At 47.9% G+C, this 19,264-nt stretch overlaps 1 protein-coding gene across 3 annotated transcripts in view; it reads left to right on the top strand.

Moving 5' to 3' along the window:
* GALNT14 (polypeptide N-acetylgalactosaminyltransferase 14) overlaps positions 1–19,264 on the top strand; it is a 93,316-nt gene that overhangs the window by 33,425 nt on the left and 40,627 nt on the right. For 2 of the 3 annotated variants that reach the window (XM_021537019.4, XM_085575873.1), the window contains exon 3: positions 19,033–19,131. In XM_021537019.4, the coding sequence (XP_021392694.3) occupies positions 19,033–19,131 (99 nt within the window). Of the gene's footprint in view, positions 1–4; positions 17,714–19,032; positions 19,132–19,264 lie in introns of those variants that run through there. The other variant, XM_085575874.1, reaches the window with a different exon arrangement.

The following is a 19,264-nucleotide window of genomic DNA, read 5'->3' as shown; positions in this document are numbered from 1 at the left end:
TCTGCCTCCCCCTGGCTCTTCCCGGTCTCCTTCACCAAACTTCATGGCATGGGGGCGTGGTTCTGTTCCCCTTCAGGGCTGTGGTTTTGGGCTGCCACTGGGTGCTCTTGGGATTGGGTCTGCCTGGGTTGTGTTTCTGGAATGGAGTCTTTGCTTGATTTCTTGGCATGTCCAGAAGTCTTAAACCTGTTAATTGAAACTGTATAAATTATTCCAGAACTATAGGGAAAGGAAGGAAAGGCCTTTATTTTCCCCTCAGAAAAGTAATGGGTTTGCAAGAGCAAGTGTCACTGATGGGCAGTCTTTACTGGTGCTGGGAACTCTTGCTCTGCAGATGCAATGAGGTGATGCAAGGGGGATAAAATAACTGTTGAGTGTTGAAATTGCTCTGCAGAGAGAGAAGTGGGGAATAAGGGGTAATTGCTGAGTGAGGAGGAGAGAAGGGTACGAGCTTGTTTGGTTGCTAGCCGCTCCAGCACCACTGAAGGTCAGAAATACCCTTTGGTGCCCAAAGGAGCTGTTGGGAAAGGCAACTTGACTTGCAGCAACAGTTGCCTTGTAGATGGAGCTGCACTCCGCTGTCAGTGTGAGAGGGGTGGGGTGGGAGTTTTAATGCTTGCTGAGGTCTCAGCTGTAGTCTCCCTCTGGTTGTCTTTCCAAACTCACTGGGGAAGAGCTGTCCTCCCTGAAGGTCGGTGGGGTTGTTAGTTTGCTGGATGGAGTGATGCGAGGATGTCCCAGTGGGGAAGGAAAAGCTCCCAAAGTCTCCTCAATGCAGTTTTCCTCCTTGGCATCTGAGGACACAGAGTACGCCTGGCTCCTGCTGTCAGTCACCAGTCCACAGCTGGTGCAAGATCTTTCCATGGAGCTGTGCCTGGCATTATGTCCCAGCTTGCTGGCAGCAGCTGTCTCTACTTCCTTGTCCTGGGAGCCCTTCTGGGGAAGTCCTGCTCTGGTGGGAGCTCTGTGCTGGACCCAGCCATGGCACCCTGCTGCCCGTGCTGCACCTTGCTTCCAGATCAGAGCGACTCCACTCCTGGCATCTGACCCAACTCTGAACTTCCCCTATTCCAGTTCAAATGCAGCACTTAGGCTGAAATGCTGAAACAGCACCAGTTCCCCAGCCCTGTAGCAAGCCATGTGCTTATTTATTTATTTAGCTTCTTTTTGTTGTAAGGACCAGATGCTCCTTTCTCCGGAGAGGAGCTGTCAGCCCTGACGGACGCCTGTTATAGCTGAGCAGAGAGCGAATGTGCTATTCCTGGAGAGAATTAATGCCAGGGATATGAACCATCTGCCCTATTAAAAGGGAAGATTGGCTCGGTTGCCCCTTGCCTACCCTCACTGTGCGGTGGCAGCCACCTTGTTCCTGGGCGGGCAGATGTGGCACTGAGTGCTCCTGTGAAAGAAGAGTTCTCATTAAGGAGGAAGTGAGGGCACAGCACGTGGGAGGGGCTGGGGCTAATTTAATTTGTTTCCAATTTCCTTAACCCGGTAATTGGATTCTGATTTATTGAATATGCCTGAGGAATGCTGCGGATGATGCACCATTAGCCAAGCATTAGAGTAGCCACGGAGGAAATGAAGCTGCTGGCAGATCTGGGGGAGGCAGGTGCTGATGGAGAGAATGGAGGAGGGAGAAGGATCGAGGACTGGCGGTTGAGGGAGAGATAAAAGTGCAGAGCTAAGACCTCTCTGGAAAAATAATCCTTACTTAGAGCACAGTTGTCCTGGGAGCTGCTGCAGGTGGTGGTCAGGCCCTGCCATGCAACCTGGAAGCTGGTCTGGAATTGTGCAGCAGAAATGTGTGGGAAAGCATGGATAAGCATGGCCTGCTCTTGGAGTGGGGAGAAGTTGCTGGTGGCTGTGCAAGAACGTATAAAGAGAATGCAGCATGGGATTGACTAGATGCCCTCCTGTGAAGGGGAGAGCAGGGTTGTGTGGACCAGGCTATTGTGAGAGAAAGGACACCCAGAGTGCTCCTGCTGCGTGTCCTACTGGAGGCTGTGTTTAGAGGCTTGGTTTCAATGGAGAAGCTGGATTAAGCTGCTCAGAGTGAACACAGAGTCGGGTCTGAATTCTTCTCTAGCTGACTTGAGGCAATTGAGGACCCCACACTAAGGGGCACCACTGTGTCTAAAGGCTCCTGCCCAGCTTGTGCAAGAGTTTAGGAGGCTTTGGAGAAGGTCTTATCCATCATTTCAGCTCATTGCCATTGATGAGCAACTTCTCCTTCAGCCTCTCATTGAGATGTTGTGCTCTGCTCTGTGACAAGGTTTCCAGTGTGTTGGCTCTCCATCCTTCATGCCTCTGTATGATGTGTGGCAGCACTGAGATGGACCTTCAGATCATGGTAATCTCAGAGACCCACACATTTGATCCTAATCCTAGGGACTGGGATGTGGGAATGCTGCTCCTTACAGCTTCTCTGTGGTGTGTTTTTCATTAGGATGGTTGCAGAAAGTTTCCTGGTGTTTCCTCTGCTAATCCAGCCAAGCATCTGGACTTTCCAGCGATAGCTGAATATACAAAATCTGGCAAGGACTGAGCAGCAAGCTCCTTGCCAGGAGGTCATGGAGAGGGCAAATACTTTCAATGGGATGGGATGTGGCACTGACAGCCAGTTGCTTAGCAATGTTTGCTGGATTGATTTTGTTTTTAAATTGCAGCCAGTGGAATAGTTTCAGATGGAGAGGAATTGTAGTCTTCCAAGAAATCAGAGCAGGAGAAACCGTGGTGGCTCTCTTTGCCTGCCTCTGGCTAGTTCTGCAGGGCTATGAACTTTAGCTTGGTTTGTGGGTGATTTCAGCCAGGGAACTGTCATGCTTTCTGTGGACTACTTTGTGTCACTTGGCCTGGGAGATCTCACAGCTGGATCATTGCTCCTGGTGACCTTCTTGTGTTTTCACTGCCATTAACTCCATTCCTGGTTGTACGTTGACTAAGCCCTTGGACCACATAAAGGGCTGCCCTTCTCCAAGGAGAAGACCTTGGATGGTCCTATGGTGGTGCATCCCATCCCCCACAAAAGTCAAGGTTAAAACATCCCGGTGATTGCTTCAGCAGACCGGACCTGGAGCTTGGTGGCACATCCAGACTGTGCACAGCCAGCTCATGCCTCTGGAGTGGGTGGCTAATCTCCATCCACCACGGTGGCCACATGCACTTGGAATTGCCTCATCCCCACATCCCACCTCCTACAACTCCCACCAGCAAACTGCGGGACCGAAGCGGCAGGGAATGAGTCAGTGCCAGGCGAGGGGCGGGGGGAGAGGAGCTGAGCTTTCCAATATTGCTCAGCGGCTTGGAAAGCCGACAGGGGGGACGTGTCGCCCCCAGCCAGAAGATTTTGTCATGATGGCTCCTGGGCTTTTTCCATCTGTGGCAGACAGCTCCTGGGGAGGCTGGTATTCACCACGCCAGTGCTCCATATGCTGCTTGGGCTGACCTCCGCCTCCCAGCGCTCCACTAGGTTTGATGGATGTGCAGATGCTGTTGTGGCTGCCAGGCTCGGCTGGGACCGCGCGGCACAGCCAGTACCGGCCTGAGCGGGGGTTTGTGCTGGCTGAGGGTGGCAAAGCAGAGAGGGGAAATTAGGGATAAGGAGAGGATATCAGAGGCTAGAGGAGAGGTGAGAGCCTCCAGCAGACTTTTCCAGTTACGCAGATCATGTCAGCCAGCTTCAGGCATCTCCCAGTGTCTGTTTTTCTCTATTTGTTTTGCTTTTTACTTCAACAGTGCCGGTACATGTTTAGTAGTGCTGTCTCAAGAGCTGATAAAGCAAGAAGGCTGAGGATGTAGCCCTCTCAAATTCTAGCATAAGACTGCATTTTTGAAATTCCCTCCTTCTCCGAGTCACAAGTGCTTTACAAGAGGTTCTACCTACCCAACTGAAATTTAATTTTACAGCTGCTTAGGGGTGTGTTTGTGTGTGTGTGTCTGAGGTAGAGAAAGCAGCTGCTAAGATCAAGTTGTGATTGAAACATGAGGCTGGCAGGAATGCTACAAGCATGAAGATCAGGTGTTACATTGTCTGCTGAAGGTGAGAGCATCCTGGCAGCCCAGAAGCCAGGTCCTGCCAACTTGTTCCCCCTAGAAAAGCTCTGCTGTTATAGTGTGTCCTATTCTCTTTGAGGACAACAGCACACACTCTTAAGATTTCCTCCAGATTTATTCTCTTAAGTCCTTGTGCTAAGCCAGCTGGATAGTGTCCCTTGGATAGGGAGGCTGCTTAGGACTGGTTGCTTTGCTCATATGGACTGTTTTTGGAGGGATGGGAAGATGCAGGTGATGGCTGTGAGGTTTTCCTAAGGCAGAGCGCTACTGTCTTGTATTCTCAAGGTCCAGAAATGCCAGGATTTCAGCCCTCAGGCAGCAGCATTACACACTGCAGTGCTGTTTTGACCTATTAATTTCAGCTTGTATCCCAAGGGTGCAGAGCTTGCACATTCCACATCACAGTGGAGCAGCTGTAGTTGGGGTAGGCAAAAATACCTGGCTGTGCTGAGTGTGGGGATGACTGAGAAGAATAGGTGGTCCTGAGGGTCACCTCTGCTGGCTGTAGTACCTGTGTACACTGTCACCTAGGGCTGAGCGTGGCTCTCTGCCCTTCCCTGTGTCCCACTTGAACACAGCTGGCACATGGCACGTAGGAGCACCTGTTGCCTTCCCTGTGCAGATGACAAGAGGGCAGCTGTGGCAAGTGCAGGCTTTGGAGGGGCTCCATTTTTGGGTGAGCTGATGATTGCCACCCAGGAATGTCAAGCCCTGGGAATATGGTATTGTCTTCCTGGGAATGAGGAGTCCAAGGGGAGAAAAGCTGACAGCATTGCCTTTGGTTTAGCATGTTTATGATGCCCTTGGACTTCTCACATTGCCTTGTCTTCTTCCAACTTCCTTTTCCTCCCGACCAAAACCAGTTTGAGGTTGTTCTTGAGGTGAACACTGGGTCTCAGCAGCCATAAATGTATTTTTTGCCCCACAGAGATGTCTAAACATTTTACCTTTCTTGTCTTTCTTTCTTGAGAATCCCCAGAGGAAGAACTTAATGTTTGGAGACCAACATGTATGGAAAAGCCCAGGCAGGACATAGTGTGGGCTCTGCTCTGCTGTCCTCATTGGTATGTGAACATTAAACCTGCAGAAGCAGGTCAATCCCTAACAGATGACCAAACCCACTTTGAATTTGAAGGAAGGTTTGTAGGGACCTAGATGGACCTTGCACAATTGAGAGCAGAACCAAACCGGTAGATTTTTGAGGTCTCCTGTTATCTTTCACTTTGCTGACTCCATACATTTCTTACTTTGGCCTCTGGACTGTAGCTGGTCTAATCCACTTTCCTGTGTAATACAGACTAAGTCTTGAGGGATTATTATTTTTAAAATGTGCTTACTCAAGCAGTGTATTGTGAATTGCTGGCTTGGGGTGTGCTGTGTGGTAGACCAGGGCAAGTGGTGGTGTGGGCAGGGGTGCATGTGCTTGTGATCTCCCTGTGCCTGATGCTTCTGGGTACGTCTGCTTGGGGCAGAGAGGTGGTGGGGCAGGACAGAGCAGAGTAGTCTTGACTGCAGTGCAGATGGATGGACCCCTGCCCATGAGGTTGGATGAAGGAGGGAGCCAGGTGAGGAGGATGGGAGACAGGGAGTGCTCAGATGCTGCCACATCTCTGGACCTGGCATTGGTGAAGGCTGGAGGAGGTGTCCTCTTGTGGCCAGGTGTCTGTGCTGCTGGCTTTGCTCTGTCCTGTGCCCTTTTGTGTGGGTGCTCACCCATGAGAAGTGCATGATGCCCTGAGAGGAGAAGGGTGGCAGCACCTTGTTTGAGCTTGGGGTGGTTGGGTGTGAGAGGTTTCAGGTTTCTTCTTGCCTTTGGGGCTCACTATTAGCTGCTGGGTGGCTGTCAGCAATGTCCTGAAGAGTTTTTCTGTCGCTTGATCTGTTATTCCAGCTGTTACTCTGTTTTCTGGGCAGAGCCAGGATATTTGTCATTTCATTGCAAAATATAATTTATCACATTTCAGCAAAATCCTGTCTGTGTGAGGGCTGTCCAAATCTTCTGCCTGCAAAGCATTTTGAAATGCTGAAAGAGCTGAGTAAGAGAAGATCTGGGATACCCCTGCCTTTGATCTTGGTCTTGGTCTCCTTATTTCTAGTGACAGCAAGAGCAGAGCATGACCCTGCAGGTGAGAGGTACACAGATCAGTGGTGGAAAACACGTTTTACACAAAAGCATTTCTGTTAGGAAACAACATGATTGCTTTTTTTCCTTGGACACCAGACCCCAAGAGGTTAGCTCCCAGCACTGTGTTTTTCCATTACCTCCTTAGGCTGAGATCTCTGGGATGAAGATATGAAACAATCCTTTAAAGTAGAGTAGGGGCTGGCTTTTCCTTTGGGATAAACTAGAACTGCCTGCATTGGTCAAGGTCTTGGTTCTGCCCTTGATCAGATGGCTTTTGTGGCCTAAATTTGAAATTTTCATGCTTATGTGGAGTGCTCACCTCACACAGTGGCATTTGCACTTGGTTTTCTGCGTGAATTTGGACTTGAAACTGCAAGGGGGTTTGAGGAACCATTGTGTGATCAAAACAGAGAGATTGTTTCAGGTAGCACAGAGAACAGGGAATATTGAGATTGGCAATTCTTGGCAGATAAGCAAGGAAAGCAAGACAGCTATTAATCAGAAACTGGCACTTCATAAAGTCAAAGAATAATTTGGGCTGTAAGAGACCACAGGAGGTCTCTGATCCAGCCTCCCGCTCCAAGTCCGGTCAGCTCTGTAATCAGCCCAGGTTTGTCTCAATGCAAAAAGCAATGATCCCACTGGGACTCCTGGGCTTGCCCCAGCATTTTGTAAAAGCTGATGTAATTAAAAAACCCTGGTTGCAGCACATGGAATTTGTAATTCTTTCGCCCCAGCCTACCTGTGTTTGTGAAACAACTTTGAAGTTCCTTGAGGTGCTGTCATCTCCTCTTTTGATGTTCATCACTTTAGGGTGATTCACCTAACTACCACACACTCATGTATCTTCTCTGGCTTAACATTGCAAAGCTTTGCTAACAATGGGGTTGAGACAGGCTTGAGAAAGTTTGGTCAAAGACAAAAATCCTATGGAGTCTTAACCTCATTATGTTGCTTGAAGGTGTACAGAAATATTCACTGGACCATTTTGGCACTGCAGAAATCCAGTATTTCATGTTTTCCTTCTTCTGCTGGAGTTGGTATCTGGTACAGGTGTGGGAATACCTGCATTGAGGTGTCTTTTTCTGATAGTTGCACCTTCTCTTCCTGGAGAGCTCATGTAGAAGTGTGGTGGGGACTCACCAACTGCAAATGGAGCTGGACACACACAATCCTGGAAAATGGCTGGGGAATGTCCAAGTCCCCATACTGGGAGTATTTGTGGCCACCCTGGTGTCTGTGACATTTGCTGTCCCACATTTTTGTCTGGTGGAGGTGGAGGGCTCAGCTGACCTGATGGGTTCTGAGGCAGGGACTGGTGGCTTCAGGGGACAAAAACTGATGAATGCAGTGATCTTTTTTTCAAATATCTTTCTACATACTGCCCTCTTTTGAAACTTTCTGGGTTTGGGTTTTTTTTAATGTGGTAGAGGAAAGAAAGGGTAGATGAGAAGGGTCTGTATGAAATGGGATTCTAGTGGGTTTGAGCTGAAAGAAGTTGCATTCTGAGAAGTTGTGACTGAGAGAAGTTGCATTCCCTGGGGATGGCTGCCCATGTCTGAGCTGGGATCTATCCTTGGCCAGCACTCGTGGCTAGACCATCATCCCAACATTCACTTGTCCTGAAGAGCCCATTCTTCTGGATGTGACATCTTCTTGGATGTGACAGGGCTTCTGCCATTGCCCACGTTGGATCTTCCCATGCCTTTCCTGGGAGTTAGTGTGCTTCCTGGGCATTATGGACGCCCAAACCACCCTGTGTGACTTGCAAAACTTCCATGGAAAGGAAAGAGATTTCCAGGCACTGAGATCCCAGTCCAAATCCAGATGCCTGAGGCAGCCTATGGTACTGCTCTGTGCCCTCCAACCCTGGAGCTAGAGGTGGTGGGTTGGGTCACTCAGCATTGCCTCCTTGGCAGGGACACAGGGTCATCGTCACCACCAGTCTGACTGCATCCCAGGAAAAGGAGCTCCTCCCAACCACTTCTTTTTCTTGCATGAGAAGGATGAGGGTAACTTGAGAAGCAGCTGAGGAGTGAGCTAGGCTCTCTGAGGAGCTGATGGAAGTGTAAAGGTGGGTGTTTGGGATGCAGGAGGATGTTCCAGTTAAGTGGTTGTGTTACTCATTTTTTTTTCTGGAGAGCAAAGCTACTTCCATCTGAATGGGCTGTGCAAGGAGTGTGAGTTATGGCACTTGTCTACACAGCAAGCAGAAACTATTCCTGAGCTGTATTCTTGGCTAAAAGATATTTGCAGGCCAAAGGGGATTGTCAGGGTGGGTGATGGGGGACTCTGTAGGGATTCGGTGTCTTGGAGTCTGGCTTCAGGCAGTGGGGATGACTGGGCTGTTCCAGCAAATATCATGGTATAATACTAAATTTCTTACTGCTGAGTTTTGCTTATCCAAGTTGTCCCTCTTCCCAACCCCTCAGTGCCTTGCTGGGTGGGAAGAGCATCTGCATGGGACAGGCATCCTCCCAAAGAGAATCTGAGGAGCTCACAGGGGAGCAGACACAGCTTCCATCCCTGCTGTTCCTTCCCTGAAGAATACCTTTATTTTGTGTTCCTTGCCAAAAATTGCAGTTTCAGAGAGGGAGAAAAGCTGAGAACTTCCCTCTCCTCTCCCTCCCCACCACAAAGTGATGTGTTTCTTTCCCTAAGTCATTTTGGCTTTGTTTCCCTATGAGACAGATTTGATTTCATTTTAGAAATTCTCTATTCACCCATCCACTGCATTTTGCCAAGAAAAATGCATGTGAAAGCAGTTCTGGTTCGATTTGAAATGACCCTTCCCTCGTCCTTTTTCAGTCCCTCCATTTTCCCTGTTTGCATCCCAGCCCTGTGGAGAAATGTTGTGCACTGCACTGAGGACTTCTGTGCAGGCACTGGGGGAACCTCCTTCTGCAGAGTCCCTATGGGAATTTACTTCATCTGTTGGTTCCCCCATGAGGACAGGTTTGGTTTTGGGATGGAAGAATTAGGAGAGCCCGTGGGATTTCCCTTTTGTTGTGTACATCGCGGTGCTGGAGCAATAAGGGAAGAGAGTGCCTGGGGAGAAGGGATGGGGACTGGTGTTCCAGTGTCAGTGCTGTTGGCTGAGTCACAGTGCCTTGGTTTTTTTAAAGCGTCCTTGCACAGAGGGCGTGGAATGGACAAGAAGAATGTGTACAGGCTTTGAAGAGAGGGGCTTGCCTCTGTTAATATCCTTTGGCGGGTTGGTTTGTGTTGAGGAGTAGCTGCTGGTGAGATGCACTGTTAGCCCAGAGTTGAGCCACTGTCTATCCATCAATACCACGTGTCTCTCTCCAGCCTCCAGTCTCTTGCTCAGTCCCTTGGGAAATGGCAGAGCTACTACTGCCAGGGCTAATTATTCCTCAAGACAGAAGACATGTGATAAAATATTAACCTTTTTTGAAAAACAGAGCCCCAGTTAATTAGCTCCACTTTTGTGACACATTCACCCAGAGATAAAAGCTCGTTCCCCAGATATATGTCTGTGGAGCAATGATCTTTCTGCGTGTCCCTGTCACAATGGGGGACACAGCGGAGTGGAGGAGTGAGAGCTGGGAATTTAATAAAAGACAGTGACCTGCCAGTCACTGTGCCCTGAGGACGAGCTGCTCCATTTCAAGGTGAGCAATGCCTGGGTACAGGCACTGCTACTTTTGTTCAAGAGCCTGAAGCTGAAAACAGAGACAGAGTGGGTGGTGGGATCCACCTCGCTGCCTACACCTGGGCTGTGTCTGTGTTGTCAGTGCCACATCTCTGGAGCTTGAGTCTGGGGGCTACGTGGGTAGGTAGGGCTCAGTAGAGCTGAGTGAATAATAGTGTTTCAGTTCTTTGGTTATTTAAGAGAAAGAAAAGCCAGGAGATGGCAATTTCAGGATAAACCAAAAGCAAAGCTGTTGGTGAATCTAAAAGTAAAAAGGCAGGAAAACTTAAAGCTAAAGAAATCTGTTTTTCTCATCCTGAAAAGGGAAAAATTTCATTTAGATCTCAAATGTTTTTGACACTTTAGTCATGTAAAAAATGACAAGCTGTATTTAAAAGCAAGTATCAGATGAAAAGTACACATTGGGCTCCTGAGAAACAAACGATGTGCTGGAGTGGAAGTGATGCTGCAACATTCGCTGACAGGTGCAGGAACTGCTGGTGGGAGGCAGCCACTGCACCAGGGAGAGGCTTCTTCCCAGTGGAGGGAGGGATGGGGGTCTTGGACAGACCAGGACTGACTGCAGACACAGCTGTGGCCCTCAGGGTGGCTGTGCCAACATCAGTCAGTCCATGGGGGCACAGGATTTCTTTTTTCAACTCCAGGGACCTCCTTCCCTGCAACAGACTGAAAGGATCTTGGGGTTTTTATAGGAAAGAGAAAACCTTGCCTACTTCAGTGCCGTTCAGAGGGCACACCTAAACCACACCTGGGCCCTGTGATGATTTCATGGTGGCCATCCCTTCATCACTAAGTGCTTCAGCATTCCCAGAGTGTCATTGATCACCTTCTGCTAGAACCATCCTCTGCCTTTGACTGCTGTAATATATTGACCACTTGTCTTATAGTTATTATGTGCCATCGATTACTTTGATAACTTGCACCAAGTAATTCTGACAGAATGAAGTTGTTTAACTCTTGTGCTTGTCTTGCTATTTCTATTGACCTAATATGTTTATGTAGGCTGAAATCAAAGTCAAGTATTAGTAAATAATGGAACCAATTCTCCAAGACTTGCTCCTGTTGATAATTAAGGCCATGAGACAGTTTCTTCCATCAAGCTCTTGTTTGTTTTTTTCTTCTAGCCAGCACCTTAAAAATTCCTACTCCATCAGCTGCAGCAAAAGGGCATTTTTTAGGGCTGTTTGGATAGATTTCTGCTGTGAGCACTGCAGATCCCTACATGTTGGAAGTGTTTTTGAGCTGTCACAGTGTGGAGCTGAGTTTGTGCATCCCCAGCTGTGACTATGGAGATGTTGTGAAGATGGGGACTTTCTCTGTTTTTACTTGCCACATGATGCCAGGAAGCCCTCTGGTCAGAAGGCATCCTCCCTAAGGAGTCTTTACATCCAGGGTTCCAACCTTCTGAATGTAATTTCAGGTTTTCCTGGCTTCTAAAGATCTTTAATAATGGATTGGTGATTTTCCATGGGAGGTGCAAGGTACCAGATTTTGCTTTTACTTCCACCAAGTGAAAAATTTTGCCATCAGCTCTGGTATTCCAGTAAAACTGGCATCAGTTTAAAATTCTACTGAATTGTACTGGTTTTGCTTTCTTCTTTTCACTTATGTTGTCTCCATTTTTCTTTTTGCCTCAGTTCTGAGGAAGGAAAGGTGGAGGGAGTCAAGAAGTAAGACAGACCCTGAGTCTGTGTGGAGGGCCCTAGAAGTCTGAATTATTCATAAGCTGCCTTGAAAATCAAGACACACAATCTGGTTTAACTTGTTTTTAAAGGCAGCCATGCTATTCTTTCTTTCCTTCTTAGTAAATTCTCATTTTTTTTCCCTCCTCTTTTCTGAAGACAAAAACCCAGCAAATTTTTAATGAATTATAAATGCATCTTCTCATCAGTTTTGAGGTTCACAGGCAGCAGCATGTCATGTGCACAGAAGGTTATTTTTGCCTTCTTGCATTTCCCCTTTTCTTCAAATTTAGTTGTTTGATTAATTTTTTAGATATCTGTCTTGCAGGGAGAAGAAAGAAAGAGACTGAAAGAGGCAGTAACTTAGAGGAAATATTAATTGCATGCTAGCCAAATCCAGCACTGTTTCAGGTTCCAGAAGCTGTGTAAAAAAAGTCCTTCTTGTTTAACCTAAGCATACTGATCTCAGGTCAGCAGTGGCTAAGTTGCCCCAATTTACAGGACTCTACTCTTTTGTGCATTTTCTAGTATTTTTGTGGGGAAGGTGCAGACTTGGACAGGTTCCTCTGCACATCTAATCTACAGCCAGAGCTGGTTCACAGCTTCAGCTGATTTTTCCTGAGGGTCTTCTTTACAATTTTATCAAATTACATATAGTTCAAGCCTGCTGAATAATTCCTTGGTAGGTCTGGTGGTAACCACCAGTGTGTGTTTGTTGCAGATGTGCCTCCTTACCCTTGCTGAAGCCCTTGTACACCTTGAAGTCATCTGCTCAGCCAGGGATTCCTCTCTTTGGATCACCAGTTTCTCCCAGCCCCAACAGCATCTGTTGCACGCCACCCAAAGGATTTTTCAGCCCCTTTTTGGGAATGCAAACCTGAGGGACATGCCAGTCCAGCACAGAGAAATCCTACTGACCTTTCTCAAGGGTACTTTTTTACTCTGGCAAGCCAAACTTGAGCTGGCATTCCCTGCAATCATGTGGCACTGCCAGCTGACATCTGACTCCGCGTCCTTTCTTCTTTCCTTCTGGCACGGCTGCTTTCCGGACTGCCGAGCCTTCCAGTTGTGTTTTCAGCCTCTCTTTGCTCTAGGCCTTTGCTCTGGTGTTTCAGTAGCAGCAGCCTGCCCACAGCCATGGCCAGCCTGAGGTGGACCTGCAGGACCAGGTTAGGCACAAAGGGGTCTGTAGCTGGTGGCAATTCCTGCCGCCACTGCTTTTCCTGCTGTGCTGTGAAAGTCACACCTGTGCTCTGAGCTGCCACATCCTCAGATTGTGGTGTATCCTGGTGGAGCTTAGAGGCAACACCAGAGGGAATCCCAGAGCTTTCTCAGTAGGTGTTTGTGCCAGACTGTCAGAGTCCAGGACGTCCTCTGGCTGCCCTGGCTGTCTCAAGACCCTGGCAGGGGTCTCAGAGACCTTGGCAAGAAGTCAAAAACATCTGTGGCTTCGATTGTAGCCTGTGGAAAACTGTCGACTCTGTATGAGGAATTACAAGTCACAAGGGTTTTAGCAGTATTATATTTGAACTAACACAGGGTGGAAAAGTAGAAATTTGGGATTTTTAGAATGGGGTTCAAGGGCGTACAAGGTAGAGTAATTTGGGCGTGTCCTAGCCTTCTTCTTCTTTGTTTTGTCCTCCATGTCTTGGTGTGATGGTGACACTTTTCTATTGGTTTAAGGTAGAGATTCACAGTCTAACATAGGTGATAGGAATTGGTGAAAAAATTGTAAACATAGACACGCAGTTTTCAGTATATAATGTGGGAGCTGCCCAGGGCTCAGGGCAGATGGCCATGGTGGACTTGCTAGGCAGAGCTCAGCAGGTCAGAGAAAGAATGTTTAGATAAGAAGAAACAAACAACCTTGAAAGCACAATTGGAAGCATTTCAGGCTTCTTCATTTGGTTGCTTTTGGGCTAGGGAAGCAAAGACTCTTTACAATCTCTCTTGGGGTCACCCTGACTTAGGAACCCCGAGAGAGACAAATCCACGCCAGACCTGACCCCACATGCAGGATGTGCCAGGAGTTGTCTCACTGCTCACTGCTGTGCCCTGGAGAGGCTCTGGGTGCCGTGGTGGTGCTGGAGATGCACAGACCGTGGCCAGCCCTCTGTTTGGCAGCTTCTTCCTGACTGAGGAGGGGCAAAGCATACCCAGAGAAGGAGCAGGAGATGCTGGCATAACTTGGGAATAAAAAGGAGCATTTTGAAGGTCTTCCAAAGCTGAGTGAAAAAATATTTTGAGGCAGCGTACAGGAGGGGTAACTTGGGGAGAGTGAAGAAGAAGCAAGGGTATTGATGGGACATGAATGCCATGAAGATCACTTGACCCCTCTATGTGCTCTAGTCAAGCAGATTCTGAATTGTTGTGTCCCATTTATACTCTTGTACAAGACTGGTGCGTTGACTGTGGTGTGAACAGCACTTCTTGGATTTTCCATCTCTGGAGGTCATCAGGTAATGATTTTTTGAAAGGTACTCTGCAGTCAGGCACAAGTCACTGGACTTAATGCACGGATAACTGCGAAATGCAGAAATAACTGGGAGAAATGCCAAAGGCTGTGTTGCTCAGAGGTCAGGTGAGGTGGTGCACGGTCCTGTCCAGCATTGCTGTTTGTAAGCTCTTCTAACTTACTAGATTCCATATGAGTTGGCACATACATTGCTTTATAGCTCTATATCAAACCATATCCAGGGTTCCAATTTTTAGAGTATTTTCATGGAAGTCTCCTAGGTTAGTTATTGGGAAGAAATTCTTTACTGTGGGGCACTGGAATAGGTTGCCAAGAGAAGCTATGGAATGTCGCATCCCTGGAGGTGTTCAAGTGTTGCATGGGATTTAGAGGAACGTGTTCTAGTGCAATGTGTCCCTTCCCAAGGCAGAGAGTTGGAATTAGATGATCTAAAAGGTCCCTTCCAATGCAACATTAAAACATTCTATGTTTTTATGATTTGTGATTTTTGCTTCAGCTCAAAAACAGGGCTTAGGCACAATAGTTTTCCACTGTTGTGTATGACACCCTGAGAGGTTGTCCTGTGAGGTATGACCAAGGTGCCTGCATGTCCTGCTGTCCATCCCTACTGGTGTTCAGAGCCTGCGTATGTTTGCTATTGGCCAGGACAGCTGGAGCTCTGATCTTTTCCTTTCCACTGACAACTCTTTCATTGCCTGTGGTGGGTAGTGGCTTTGTCTCTCACCAGGGCCACAATTTCCATTTTCCTCCATAGAAGTACTTTTTCACACCTTGGGGAATGTTGTCTGAAATCAGCATGGTTTGTCCATCAGGGCTGGTGTGAACCCATCCAGTTGGTGATGGCAGGTCCCTGTCCTCTGGGCTGATGTGAGAGCCCTGTGGCTGCAGAGTGCAGACAAACCCAAATACCCTTATTTTGGATGTGTGATGATGAGATTGTGTTCTCCCATGTGTTTCCAAGGAGAAGAGAGGAGCCAGCAGGGAGGTGAAAGATGGTGTAGCTCTGCCTGATGCAGTTGGCTGTTTGAAATAAATATTCAGAGAGTGCTTTGAAAGTGGTGAGCTATGTTGAGAGAGAGTTTGGACTTCATGGAAAACGTTAAAAATTCAAAGCAGAGTTGTTGGCAAGTGGTGGCTGTTGAAGTAGAGCAGAGGAATGAGCAGAAGCCTGGCAGGGGGAATCTAGGGGAGTGGGATGAGGATGATCATTTATTGAAGGAAGTTAATGAGGCACAGGAGAAGGTGAATGTAAGAGGTGGGTTTTGAGAGAGACAGCACAGCACTGTGGACATGTGATGTGCCCTTGGCTGAGCCTGGGGGCACCAGAAGAGGCTGTGGAACAGGATCCATCTCTGCACTGTTAATCTTCACCATTGTGCTGTGCAGCTGTGGTGGCAAGGTGGGCTTTGGTTATGTGAGGGGCACTGTGAGTGAAATTTGCCATTTTAAATATAAGATGGGTTCAGATTCCCTGGGAACGGGCATGTGCTGCCCTGTCAGAAGGATCTCTAAGGCTGCAGGGGCAGCTGTGTGTGTGAAGGCCACCAGCCTGTGATACCCCTCTGCTCACCAGCAGCACAAGGGCTGAAGAAACTCAAGAAAAATATCTTGAGAAAGGGACTTTGGAGACCTGATGATGCTGGAGTGTCCAAAGTTTTGGACTTTACAGGAGAGCTTTGCAATTCCTGCAGTGAGTGCAGGGCTGTCTGTTTGCTCCATGTCCCCACACACAGGCACTGCATAATTTATTCCTGAGCTGTTAACAGCGCATTGGGAACACAGAGACAAGATTTGCTGCCCTGTCCAACCTGAAGGAAGTATGACAGACAACCAATCCAGGCTGGGATTTTCAAAGGCTGATTCCTAAGGTGTTTGTAGCCAGACTACCCCTTTCAGAACTTCCTGATTGTGAAATTATTTCCATTTTGAATGGAAAAAAAACTTCAGTCAAAATGTGACTCTTCCTATCAAATGAAGTTTGACTTCTTGCATGAGGAAATAAGAATTGTTCTCCATCTGAATGCTCTCCCTGGGGTTTTTAGGGCAGACCAGCCTGGCTTCTGTCTACTTTCACCCCACCCAGGTGAGGGGAACCTGCAGAACAGCCTGGCAGCATTCCTGCTTGCACTTGCTGTGCTAGGATTGCTTCCCAGTCGTGCTGCAAGGTTTCAAAGCATTGAACTTTAAATGGCTTTAGCCAGTGAGTTTCAACACGCTGCAAATACAGGCAGTGCAGTTATTACTTTTTTTTCCCCTTTTTTTCTTTCCTTTTTTTAACAATCAAAAAAAACCTCAAACTTTCATTCGTTTCCTGAAAATGTTGTGGGTGTTGTTTTTGGTTTTGTTTTGGTTTTTTTGTTGGGTGACCTATGAAATACCATCAGCAGCACAAAATGTTTATCCAGTGACAGCCTGAGGTAGCACAGGCAGCTTTTAGCGGGTTTATTTCCATTATTACAGCAATTTTAGGGCTGCATGCTGCAATTTTCACTTGCAGTGAGGTATTAAATTGAAATTACCCCAGATGTAATTGTCACACAAAATAATTCTGGACATGCTGGATTTAATGCTTTTCCAAGCTGTGGTTTTTATTACCCAAGTAAGTGCCAAAAAAAGACACTTGTACCCAACAACTTAAACTGAAGTCTGCCTTCTGGGGACCCTGGATGTTTAGCTGTAGTAACACTGGGGAGGAAGGGGGGAAAACACCACAAGGGACTAAGTGGAGGAAACTTTGGGAAGGCTCCTGTAAGAAGAACCCAAGGGTAGAATCCTGGGCAAGGACAGAGTCAGAGCCATAAAGCACCCAGGAGGAGGAGCACTGGGAGGAGCACAGCAGCTCTGCCTCACCCTTTGCCAGCAGATTTTGGAGAGGCAAGTCCCAGCTGTGGTGTAGTGCTGGTCACAGGGGTGAAGTGAGGCTGGAGGTCCATAGCAGCATCATTCCTGTCCTCGGGATGTGACAAGCCTCACTAGACGGAAGCCAGGGATGAATTGCAGCTCTGGAGGTGCCCATGTGTGACATTCCAGCTTCTCCCACATGCACATTGCCTGGTTGGGCCGGTCTGGTGCATCAACATCTGGAGTTTTGGAGGCAGGTTGTTGCTCAAGAGGAGCCTGAGGCAGCCTGCAGCAGCCCCAGCACTTCCACCCGTGGGAGGCACAGACACACCCAGCTCCTGCTTTCTTTACCAGCTCCTGGGCTGTTGTAATAGCATAAGTAAAGTATCGATGACTCGTATTTTCCAGTCTCGCTCGTTCTTTGCCAGAAATAGCTTCCCTTGTTGGCTCCACAGAGCCCTGCTGGAAGTGGGTGGAAGGACACGCATCTGGGAGCGGTGTATAAATAGCACAGGGAGGGAGAGCAGCTGCCATCGTCTGTCCCTGCAGCTCCGCAGAGCAAACGGGAGCTGAGCCGGAGCGTGGCACAACTGAGCGGCAGCACTTCGGGATGGCTCGGCTGGAGCGGGGAACTGGGTGTTGCAAGGGGCCGCAGTGACCCAGAGAAGCAGCTCAGGGCACAACCTGGTGCTGTTTCATAATTCAGAAACGCTCTGTTTTCAGCATCCCTGAGATGCAGTTTTGATGGATGAGGGTGTTGTCACACAGGGCAACGTTGCTGAACTTTCTCCTGCATATGGAATAGCTGTGCGACTTTGGTGTCCTTTGGGGATGGACCCAGAATTAGAATTGGCTCAAAGGTGAATTTTTGGTGGAGATGACTGTGCTGAAAGAACAGGGGAGTGATGAGAAACCTACTTTTGGTCAAGTTCAAACTGGATTTGGAAAAGGTTTTGAGTGAAACAATTAGAGAAAGCAGCAAGTAATTTAGCATGAGCTTGCAAATATTTTGTCCCACCCAAGATACCATTTTTTCCTTATCTTTGGAATTGTTTCTCCTGTTGCGCACTCTTGTTTACTTTGTAAATAATCAGAAATGCAATTTCAAAATTAAAACATGGAAAACTTTGTTAAAAATAGTATCTGGAGCATTTTGGCATTTGAGAGGAGCAACATGCTTTCTGAATAGCATAAACCAGCAATATCTGGCTGCTCTTATGTGCTTTCTCCTCTCCATCTCCAATTTAATTTTTCCATCTGTTTTTACTTCACCTTGCAGGTACTGTGGTCCAGAACTTTAGGGGAGCAAACTGATGGTTTGTTGGAAGAGTGGTTGCTCAGTGCTCTTTCCTGCCCTGTTTGAGGATGGTATTGGCAGCACCTGGGCAGTGACACAAGAGCAGACAAGTGGCATGTGGTTGGCAAGGGACAGGATGGCTGTAATGGAGACCTACTGTTGTGTCATCTTAACGGACTGATAGGGCCCTGGAAAGGGCAGCATAGATGTAAGGGGTATCTGGATTTTCTGAGCTGGGAATATATTGGTGTTGGTCTATAAAAGCCACAAATTTAATCAGCTAAAGGTCGAAGTAATTACAGAGTCTGTGACATTTCCTCCTGGGAAGGAGGCAGCAGGGGCTATGGTTGCAGCTGTGGGTTTTCACCTTCTGAAGGGTTGGACAGTTTTAAATCCCAATCTTCCCTTTAGTCTGGTTATGCAATTAAGGCAGAATTAATAAGGAAACAATTAATTTAGAAACAAGGCTTGGCTTACCTTACAACTGGCTGGTGGGAATTGCTTCCTCAGGAGTCTGGAAGGAAGGCGGAACGGCAGGGATGCTCTTACCTGTGGTGGTGCTGTGAGCCAGGGGGATGAGAGAAGCCCTGGTGGGTAGTGGGGAAGCACTGGTTAGACGAGAGGTCTACCAGCTGGCTGCCTCCCTTCTCATCCCTTCCCATTAAGAACAATTAAGTTCTTTGCTGCTTTAATCATTGGTGGCTTAGTTGGCAATTTCTGGACTCCTCTAGAAATGATTCACACAGAAAAAGTCTTATTTATTTCTTTGTAATAGTGGCTGGAGACCATTTACTAATAGACTGTGCTGCCTGTGTTGATGAAGTGAACTCTCACTTTGAATTCCAGCACCTGAGCAGCCTTTTCTGCTTTCTCCCTTCCCAGGTGTACGACTTTGCACTACAGCCAGGATCTCCCGCCCACCAGCGTGATCATCACCTTCCACAACGAGGCCAGGTCCACCCTGCTAAGGACAATTCGGAGGTAAGAGCTCCTGGGCGTCTCTTAAAGGAGGGTCAGTGAGCCAGTGGTCATCAGGAATAAAGGCAGAATCTGTTTGCACTCACCACAGCAACAGGACCAGACCTGCCAGCTGTGGTCTCAAATGGTGGGTGAC

The sequence above is a fragment of the Lonchura striata genome, chromosome 3 (genome assembly GCF_050655825.1).
Source record: "Lonchura striata isolate lonStrDom1 chromosome 3, ASM5065582v1, whole genome shotgun sequence".
NCBI lineage: Eukaryota > Metazoa > Chordata > Aves > Passeriformes > Estrildidae > Lonchura > Lonchura striata.
This window is presented reverse-complemented; position numbering and strand designations above follow the sequence as displayed.